The 11,063-nt window shown below is 48.7% G+C and overlaps 1 protein-coding gene across 1 annotated transcript in view; it reads right to left on the bottom strand.

The window, feature by feature from the left end:
* Positions 1-1,267: 1,267 nt before the first annotated feature.
* Positions 1,268-11,063, bottom strand: part of LOC146866260 (programmed cell death 1 ligand 2-like) — a 423,355-nt gene continuing 413,559 nt past the window's right edge. Inside the window, exon 6 of the mRNA XM_085635137.1 lies at positions 1,268-2,352. Within this exon, the coding sequence (XP_085491263.1) occupies positions 2,325-2,352 (28 nt within the window). The 3' untranslated portion in view covers positions 1,268-2,324. The remainder of the gene's footprint in view (positions 2,353-11,063) is intronic.

Genomic DNA, 11,063 nt, shown 5'->3' with positions numbered 1-11,063 from the left:
TCCCGACGATGATGTCACAGATGTAGTACCAGCGTGCCTGGCTTGTCGGTGTGTACTGTTTACCATTGTATGTGTTTGGTAAAGTTGTTTTACACCCTGTTTTCAGACTCATCTAATATGCAATTGTCTATATGTAGGTGAATCCGGATACCCCAACATGCCGTGGTTGCTGACACCCCTCAGGAACCCTGTGACACCGGCGGACATGGCTACAATGAGGTACATGGTCAGACCAGGAGAGTGATCGAGCGGACATTTGGTCTTCTGAAAAGCAGATTCCCCTGCCTGGACAAGACAGGAGGGGCCCTCCCATATGCACCTGCTAAGGTGTGCAAAATCTTCATATTGTGCTGCATGCTACACAACCTTGCAGTGAGGAAGAAGTTGCCTCTCATCCAAGATGACGATGACCAACATCTGCCAGTCATGGAGGATCCTGCCCTGGGGCATGATGCCAGTGATGATGAGGGTGATTGTGATGTTCGGACCCAGCTGATCCACAACTTCTTCACATGAATGTCAGTATACAGTGATGTGTTGTCAAAGTATTGTGTTTGCCTGATATATGTTGGTGATGCACTGGTGCTGCTTGAGTGTGGCGTTGTGCTACTTGAAAGGATGCTTGCTGTGATGTGTCCTTTCAGGTAGTCTGTACTCCCAAACAGTGTTTACCGGATTACTAGGTTCTGTGTACACAGCTTGGGATTTGTTTTGGGCATGTATATTGTGGTTGTATGCTGTAAATCTGTGTTTTTGATTGTGTATTCTGTCTGTCCTTCACAGGGTACTTTGCAAGTAGTCTTTGTCCCAACTAATGATGTGCCACACACCCCTGGACTTTCATTGTTTACCACTTGGTTACTTTTTGTTCACTGTCACGTGAGGTTACCTTGCATCAGTTGTGGAATTCTCAGGTTGTGAATCTTTAATAAACCTGTGCTTCACTTTGGGATGTGCTCCATCTGTATCCACACATTCGACAGTCATTTGCATTCTGTACCAGTGGGCTAATTGCCACTGACTCAGGATGGATGTGGTGTATGTGCATTCACTGTATTTCCTGTCAACATCAGTGTAGGCGCTGAGTTAGATGGCCATGGTGAGTTTATGTTGTGTTGCCCTAGTGGTGTGTCTCCCTCATATGTGTCACATTACCATGACTCACATAACGGTGTTCACATTGCTGTAATAGTTTGCATGCACAGTGTTCTTTAGCAGATCATCATCTCCATGACACAAACCAAGCTTAAATCACAACATAGGTAAGTATTGTGTGATTGTGATTTTATTTACAAACATGTGTGAGGATAGTGAATGGAAATGGAAGTGCTGTACAGTGTGATGGTAATCCAAAGTTCACAGGTGAGTTGGTAGTGTTGGAAGATGACATGTCCAGAGTAAAGTCCACAGTAATTTGATGCATTGTCACAACTTAGACCCTCCATGTCAAGTGGGTGAGTTGGGTGTCAGTCAACAAGGTTAAATGGTTTGCACACAAAGGACGATATCAAGAACAGGTGTTGAGTTCCTGGGGGATGTGCATGGCCATCAGCGTCTCACTTGCCCTTCTTAGGACAACCCCTCTTCTTTCTCGGGGGACCCTCAAGTGCAGGCTGCTGCGGTGACGAGGACTGTCCGCCAGAGTCCTCCTCCCTCCCTGGGGCAGTTGCGGATGTTGTGGCAACAGATGTTGTGGGCGCACAGGGAGGTGTGGTCATGTTGGTGCTGATCTGGCGGAGGCATGTCAGTATGTCCCTATGCACCACTGTTAGATCATCCAATTTGTCCCACTTGGATTCCATGCAGGACATGTGTGTCTCCACCCGGGACATGTGGGAGTCCAAGCGGGCATGATGGGCAGCCTGCTGTTGTTTGAGGTCCTTGAGGATCCCCACTACCTGGCCAAAACCTCAGGTATGATGCGTTCAGGTGTGGCTCATCATGTAGTCCAGCCCCCTCTGCAGGCCATGTCCTCTGCTTGCCCCCCTCCCACTGCCCCTACCCACAAAGGCAGGACCTGCCGTGGCAGTCACAGGCGACACTGGGCCCCTTGGGTGTTCGTGCTGGTGGTGTTGTCCGTCGCTTCCAGGGTGCCCTGTGCACCTGTTCCATTGTTGGTCTGTGGCCTTGGTCTGTCCGTGTTGGCAGTGGTTCTCTGTCTATTGTCAGATGTGGCAGGGGGGGCTGATATTCCTACTGCTGGTGCTGCATGATGACTCACACCAGAGGTGCCAGGTCGTTCGTGGTGGTCGTCCGAAGAGGACAGCGACTGATCCACACCGGGGGGCTCATGGTCTGCCAGAGTCTGGGACTGGGACTCTTCTTCAGTTCCTGCTGTGTCCCCAGCATCCCCTGTGGTTGGAAGAGACACACAATGTATGTTATGGTTCTACCGACATCAATGTTTCACACATATGACAGTTGCCACTGGACATCATTATGAGCGTCTGTACATTGCATTGTCCTAAGTTGTGACAGGCAAAGGTTGGAATTGTTGAAGCACTTTGTCATGGCAACCTGAAGCATTTCAATGTGCACGTCAAGCTGTGTGCATGACCAGCTCATGTATTGATCACTTGTCTGTACATGGCCATTGCTACTCTAGTGCCATCACATGCCTGACACAGCTGTATCATCCCTGTCCACATTTGTGCTTTAACGATGACATACATACAATTCCACTTAGGGTGTGTTGCAAGCTTGGGGCATGTGTGGTGGCAGTTTTTGCTTCTCTCTGTGCATCACTTTGGTGTGTCTGAGCAACATGGCATGCCTGAGACCTAATGGGAGATACCATTTGGTTGTCTGTATTCCTAGTTCACATCTCATTTAATAGGTTTTACCGTAGCTTATTATGTTGGTGCTGAGTTTTGTCCGCGCTAACGTCATTTATCTTGTCAATTTCCGCCATGGTGAGAGGAATTGAGCACAGCAGCTCTCTTTCTTTTCCATGCTCATGACAGTGATGGCCAGAGGTGTGTGTGTTGCAGTTCTACTGCTGTGAGCTGCATGCCTCCTCCAATGCAGTCCAGGTTAGTCATTGTGTTTTGAGTGTCTATGACAGTGAGTGATGTGTTGTGTGAATGATGCATTCAGCGCAGAACGATGGGGGATTAAAATGCAGCTCACAACTGCACCTTTTGGGACTGACACCATGCTACATTGTCAGCTATATGGGTGTATCAATTCTAGTCACTGCCAGGTGTCCCCTGTCAATAATGTATAGGTGACATTGTGTGTGATTGGTGCTATGTACTTTGTCTGCATCTCCCCAATTGTCATCTACGAGACACACCTTCACAGCCAGGTCAGGGGACACCCCAGGGACACTGCATCCCCAGACAGTGAGAGGATACCTACAGTTCCAATGGCTGTGAGTGTAAATGTGTTTGATTTGGCCAGTGCGTAGGTGTGACTTGCAGCCAATTCATACATCAGGACCATGTGTCAATCATCTTGCCAAGGCATTTACCTTAGGAGTGACTGGTCCCAAGGGGGCTATTTGTTCTGGCTGAGAAGGTGTGTTTTGAGCCGACCTTCATAGCATTGGGAGTAATTGCAGGACCTCCTTCACCATAAGGGACCAGGTAATCCCCCATGTGGAATGCTTCCATTGCAGGGAGTCACAATTTACATTCAGGATGTCAGGCAGTAGTGTCCTCTTGTTTGTTTGAGCCCAAGTCCCAGCAGGGCCTTGTGCTCCCCACAGCAGAGCCCATTGTCAGAGATCTTGGAAGTGACTTTTCACTCACTCTATTGTGGAGCATAATCCCAGGTGTATATTTTGGTGGGAGGGGTGCATGTGACAGGGGCTGCTGGTAGATGTAGTCAGAGCTGGCGGTCCTCCTCACCCCCAGGCCAGATATCCCACCATCCAGAATGCTTTTATTGCAGGGAGTGGAAGTTAACACTCAGGCTGTCAGGCATTGGTGTCCTGTTGTTTGTTTGAGCCCAAGTCCCAGCAGGGCCTTGTGCTCCCCCCAGCAGGGCCTAGTGTCAGCCATCTTGTCAGTACTTTTGCACTACCTGTGAGGTGAGCATGGTTCAGTGTGAGCTTTCTGGGACATGTGGGTGGGGGACTGTTGGCTGTGACTGCAACTCCCATAATCCTTTCCACAATATCTAACCTTCCTTCCTGTGATTCATTTTCCTGTGTGGTGGTGTGCCTGTGCTGACAAGATGGTAAGACAGTGGTGTCCTGGTGTTTGAACACAAGTCCCAACAAGCCCATGTGCTTCACACAGCAGAACCCAGTGTGGTAAATCTTTGTGAGATATTTTAATTGAGTCTGAGGGAATGCATTATCCCAGGTGAGTTGTGTGGAGTTTGTGTTAAGGGTGTGTGAGTGCAAGAAACTGCTGGTAGATGTAGTCAGAGCTGGCAGTACTCCTTCCCACTAGGCCAGATATCCCACCATGAGCCATGCTTCCATTGCAGGGAGTTAAAGTTACTTTCAGGCTGTCAGGCATTGGTGTCCTGTTGTTTGTTTGAGCACAGGTCCCTGCAGGGCTTTGTGCTCACCACAGCACGGCCTAGTGTCAGCTACTTTTGTACTGTTATGTTATGTTATGTCAGTCCAACTTGTATAGCGCAACAGCTGCCTCAGCAAAGAGGCGTCCGGGCGCTTACTACAGGCAGACTGCAAAAACTAGAGCCTAATATGAGGGGAATAGATGAGTTTTTATTGCCTTCCTAAACGTCAGGTAGTTCTCCAGACTGCGAATGTGAAGGGTGAGGAAATTCCAAAGCTTGGCCGTTAGACAGCGGAAAGATCGTCACCCGGCACGTAAACGTTTTACCCGCAGGACAATAGTCAGGCATGACCCCATAGAGCGCAGGTGGCGCGTGGGTGTGTATGGTACCAGTAAATCGGTCAGAATACAAGGGGAAGAGAGTTTCAAGATTTTGAAGGCCATGCAGAGAGCTTTAAATTCTATGAGCTTGGCCACAGGCAGCCAGTGTAATCGACGGATTACACCCAAAATGAGGCGCCTTCTCTGGAGTCCTAAAAGAGCTCTGGCAGCCGCATTTTGGACCCTTTGTAAGCGCATGACCTCAGCTTTATTCGCCCCCCAAAAAAGCGAATTAGCATAGTCAAGCCTTGACAGTATGGCCGCCTGGACAATCAGTTGTCTTGTGGATGGGTCAAAATAACCCAGAAGGGGTTTCAATCCCCGTAGAAGACCGAAACACGTGCATGCACTTTTCTTGGTGTGGTCCTGAAAACTGAGGGTTGAATCCATCCATACCCCTAGGTTTTTCACCACCGACTTAGGGGTGGGTGCGCTCCCTAGGGTGTTAGGCCACCAGTTCTCACTCCAAAGCTTGATGTTTTTACCCACCAACAACACCTCCGATTTATTACCATTGAGCTGGAGGCAGTTGGCGGTCATCCACTCTATGACCGCCGCCAGCCCGCTCCTAAATTTAGGGGCATCCTGCGTAGAATCGTCGGAGAGAACCACCACCAACTGCGTGTCATCGGCATAAGAGACAATGGAGAGACCCCTGTCCCTGGCTATCACTGCCAAAGGTTGTACGTACAGATTAAAAAGTACGGGACTCAGGGCAGAGCCCTGTGGCACACCTTGTCAAATAGACTGGACACGTGAAAGGATGGGTGGAGCAGACACCTGAAAAGTGCTTTCAGAGAGGAAAGATCTAAACCATTCCAAGGCAGAACCACCTATTCCTGCCTCCTCCAGACGATTTAAAAGGATCTGGTGGGATACAGTGTCGAACTCGGCACTGAGATCTAACAGGATCAGTGTTGCGGTGTTACCCGCATCTAGAATGGTCCACAGATGTTCGGTCACAGCAAGGAGCGCTGTCTCCATACTGTGCCCTGGGCAGAAACCGTTCTGCGTGGAATCCAGGATGCCGTTGGTATTTAAAAAATGCTGTAAGGATGGTGTTGATGTGTGCCTCAGTGATTTTATCTGCCCAAGGTAAAAAAGAGATTGGGTGGAAATGTTCTAATTTTGCTGGATCCAGTGATGGCTTTTTGAGAAGGGGAACTACCATTGCCTGCTTCCATTGCCTTGGAACCGTTGCTGTGGAGAAAGAAGTATTAATCAACTGGCACAGAGGCGCCGAGACCACAGACAGAGATTTTACAAACTGGTCTGGCCTGAGAGGGTCTGCAGGGGAGCCAGATTTGATTTTGCTGCAGAGCAGACGGAGCTCACCCTGATCAACATAAGGAAAAGCCGTAAGTGTGTGAACGGTAGGGGGCTTAGATACAGGGCTGAGACAGACAGGGGCCAGAGGAAAGGACTTGTATATAGTTTCCACCTTCTTTACAAAAAAGGTAGCAAGGTCCTCACAGTGCTGCTTAGATGTGATCACAGAAGCCGTAGGGGTTTTCGTGAGTTTAAAATCATTAAGTGTTTTAAAAATGCACTTGGTTGGACTGCTACTAGACTGAATTTCCTTAGCAAAGTAAGTAGCACGCTCAGCCTGTATGGCCCGATGATACCTTTTGATGGCAGTCTGTTAGCATCTCTTAGCAGGCAGATCATAATCCCTTCTCATCGCCCGCTCCAGTTTTTTACATGCTTTACGCATAGCAGCCAGTCTGTCTAAGTGCCGTACCTCCCATGCCAACCCTTGGTTTTCTGACAAATTGGCCGGAATAAGAGAGTCCAGTACTTGGAGAATCCAGTCGCAAAGGATTTTATATGCCGCATCTGGATCCGTAGGTAACTTGGGCAATTCTAGAGCAAGAAGAGCGTGAAATTGCTCGAGGTTCAATTTACGACACCATAAATGAGGATTTCTGCGCCCCTTTATTCGGGGTACTAGAGCCGAGAGGGACACCGAAATCAGAAAGTGGTCGGACCGACAGACCGGACTAGGTGGACTAACAATAAGGGATGGAATGTTAGAAAAAACGGGGTCTAGTAAGTGGCCTGCAGCATGGGTGGGACCGGAGACTAGTTGATTTAATTGACATGTTGCAAGGTCTGCGAGGAAGCTGCTGATTTCTATCTCTGTAGGACCATCAAAATGTAAATTCAGGTCCCCACAAATAGTGAAGTTAGCAGATCTCATTGCCATAGCACTGATGACCTCAATAAGTGCAGATTTAAACTCCTTGGAAGGTCCAGGAGGGCGATAAACCAGCAGCCCTGATATAGTGTAATTAGCACTAAAGCTAATCGCAAAGCGTGCGCATTCACAGCTCTTTAACAAACGTGCAGCCGTAGCAAGATATAAAAATGGCCGCGATACCCCCGCCTCTTGACATCCATCACAATACTATAACCAGGTGGGAGTGTTAAGCCTGGCTCCATAACCATAGCATCGGAGAGCCAGGTTTCTGTCAAAAAGAAAACATCACGCAATTCATCCTGTAGTAGGTCATGTACATTCAAATAGTGTTTGGCCAGAGACCAGCAGTTGAGACTCAGAATTTCAAGGGAATTCCTGGGTGACGGTGCAGAGGGTCAGGGAGACAATTTGGTAAAAAAAATTAAAACCACAGCAAATGCAACAGAAAGGTCCTTCCAAAGAGGTTAACAGCTGACGGCAAGGGCTTACCCCAGTGTTAACAGCCCATAGCTTCTTCCTCGAATATACGCGCACATCATCAACACCACCGGCAGCATCTCTGGCATCTGGTGTCATCCAGGCGCGGACGGGCGCAGACGCCATCAGCCCCAGAAATAGGCAAGCTCGTTGAAAAGTAATGAGAGACTAGAGCATGACCCGACTAAGATGGCGATAGAAAATGGAATGCAGGAAGTGAGGGGAATTGCAAGATGTACCCACAGACCGGACTAGCCCCTTCCACACAATCAGCACAACAGCTGCGGTGGACCGAGGAGCGCCGGTTCAGAGGAGCAAGTTAAAAACATGTGAGGCACATTAAAAACAGGTGAAACAGCATAAAAATGTAACAGTAGTGAAATGGTGAAACGCTAGATTCACACACACCCAAGTTACACTAGTTCAATATGAGTGTAGGAAGGTGGAATCTGACTATATGGTTGCCCCCACATTTTTCCTGGTGTTTGAATGGTTTTTTACTAGTCTGGCTGGGATCCTGCTATCCAGGACCCCAGCCTATCTGCTTACTCCCTTAAACAACTTGGTGTGCATATTAGATGCACTAGTGATTGGATACTGTGGTACCTTATGAGCCCCTAGTATATGGTACCTTAGGTACCTAGGGCATTGGTACTTCACAGGCATACCAGGGGCTGCAGCATGTATTATGCCACCCCTGGGAAGCATTCACAATCTGACACCACAGACCTGCTAATGCAGCCTGTGTGAGGTAGTGTTAGCACTCCTCACTGAGGTATAGGTTCCTATATCTCACCATACACACACATATAAACCTATCAGTCACCCCTCTTGCAGGCCCTAACAATCCTGAGGGCAGGGTGCTTGGTTTACTATGTGAGGGGGTGCTTCTGCCTGAGCAGGATCCCTCTGCAGCTGGCAGAGTCTATTCTCTGCTGCTGTTTGTGGATGCGGTTAAACCATATACTCTTAAGTGCATTATAACCTCGCGGTAAATGCTAACTTTGGAATGACTGCATCAAAACAGGTCGTGTTTGGTGTCAAACAACTTGGAATCATACCCCCACACCAGTAACTGGTGTGGGAGTATGATCCCACCCTTCTAGAGGGGACGACATGTACCCACTGTACTAAACGGTAGAAATCTTCTAGAGCCCTGGCATCACAAAATGGATGCCACCAGCACAGACACTGGGCTGCCCTCCTGCTGCTGACCGAAACTCGCAGTGGAGGAAGCCCAACAAAGGGTATCCTGTCACAGGGAGGTGTCACCACCTCCCAGACAGGATTTAGTGTATTGGAGCTGGGTGGGTGCACTCTTAGATTGCTTTGAAGTCCTGCACTGGGGGAGCAGTAGGCTCCTCTGTGCATATGGCAGCTCAAACCAGTTCAGGGGCTACCTGCCCCTGCTCTGGCGTGAAACTGGACAAGGGGAAGTGGGTGTAACCACCCACTACCCTGACCCTCCTAGAGGAGTGGTCATAGAGCTAGTCCCTCCCCGATCTTCACTATAAGATACCAAGCACTGCCAATGCAATTCAGATTATCCCTGGACGACGCTCTACAAAGAAGAATCCTGGCCCTTCGATGTTCCACTATCTCTGGAAGAAGCAAGAATCTCCCTTGGAGTCAAGGAGTGACTCCCCTGCTTGGCAGGCACCAGTAACTTTGATCAACGGTTGCAAACTTCACCACTCCCGCTGGAGTCCGAAGTCCCTGCATCCCCTGAAGTGGATTTCCTGACCTCTCGATGGCCATTTTGAGTCCCCAGCGAAGCTGTGGCATCTGGACCCCACGAGTGACAAGGAACAGCAATACCAGGGAACCGTGCACTGATTTTGAGTGCAAACCCTAAACAACGTTCTATGAACTTGTGCTTTAGACCATCTGTAGTCCAAGTCCCTAGCAGGTCTGGTACCGAAAATCAGCAGCCTACCCCGTCCCGAGTGACCGTGGGCTCCCGTGGAACTTTTCCTGCAAAGGCATCTTTGCGGTTGCTTGCACGTTGGCTAGTGACTCACCCGAAGACTTTCTCATTGACTTCAAGGGCTCTCCTGATTGCTCCGAGCCCGCCCTCACTTACCCTTGCTGGGTAAGTCCATCAGACCTTGCTGGTCTGCATCACCTTCAATCTTCACTCCGCACAAGACTTGCAGTTGCCAAGGTTTGTTGGCTCCAATCCGGTTGCCAATACCGTCATCAGCTGCAGACATTGTGGGACCCTCCGAATCCAGCTGCTGGTCATCATCGATCTCTCCTGGACATCGTGAGCGAAGAGACAAATCACCATCGACGACCTGAAATGACGCGACATCAGTGGTCATCCATCCTGCTGGCCACCGGTCACTGGCAAGTGACTTTGAACACTGTCCCCTCAATTTTCAGGTCCTCTTCATCTCCAATCCATCTTCGGATTCCAGCGGACACCTCTCCAGTTGTCACAAGCAGCAAGTCTTCAGTGATCTCCATTGAAAACAGCATCGCGGCCCGACACCAAAAGACACCTATGCACCCGGCTTCCGTGGGTGAGGTAACTCATGCACTCCGGTGCCCAAGTGTGTGTTGGCCCTCGAAACACTTGACCTGTAAGTGGCTTGCTTGTTGACTTCTTCGAAGTGCCCTAAATCTTTTAATTACAAACCGCGACTTGTGCCATTGAAACCAATAGGAAACCCAAGGCTGTGTTTAGACACTGCACGCGTCTCCCGTGGGCTGATTACTTACCTGCTAACACTGCAGAAGTGAAGCCCCAGCGATTCCCAAGGCCCTAGGCCTTTTCATTTTGCAAGTCGAGTTTGTTAAACCATTTTCTTAGTATATGGTCTGGTACGCCCCTAGGGCTCCAGCCATATTTGTGCTTAATGTATTGAGAAGTGTTGACATTTGAATGTGTATCTGGGTTCTAATCTCATAAAGAGATTAGTAGAGTGTATCTAAGAATAAATACATATATATTTGATATATATACCTGTGTGGTGTCCTTTTCATTTGGTAATTCAAGAGATTATAAGGTAAAACAAGCTGCTTTCCATTCCTCAGAGACTTAGCCTGAAGGCTGCGTTCCACAGCTACCACTAGGATAGCTTTCTTTAAAAGGTTGTCTTAAACCTATCTACCATAAGAATCGATTTGGACTGGTGCAAGGTGGCCACTATAACTAGTGACCAGCATATGCCAGGCCAACTTCTAACATTGGTGGGCAGCGTGTGGGATTCCAGCATGCCATTGTTTTACCAGAAAATCTCTATTTGAATCACTAACTGAAAACCATTAAAGGTACTCAAGGTACATATAAAGTCAAGCTAGTATCAATAAGTTCTACTGAACTTAGAGCTGTTTGTGAAGGGATAAGCACACCCTTGCTACAGCTCAAGCTAGGTTCAGTAGGCCTCAACTAGTGTAGGTAGTACAACACTGCACAACACTAGTATGTCTCACCAAGGTGCAGCCAGTGGGTCCACCCCATCTCAGTACAAAGATATAGCCTACACTGAACTGAAGGCCTTATGCTTTGAAAGACAACTGAGGGTGGG

The sequence above is a fragment of the Triturus cristatus genome, chromosome 2_1, assembly GCF_964204655.1.
Source record: "Triturus cristatus chromosome 2_1, aTriCri1.1, whole genome shotgun sequence".
Taxonomy (NCBI): domain Eukaryota; kingdom Metazoa; phylum Chordata; class Amphibia; order Caudata; family Salamandridae; genus Triturus; species Triturus cristatus.
The sequence above is the reverse complement of the archived record's forward strand: the minus strand, read 5'-3'. Positions and strand labels throughout refer to the sequence as shown.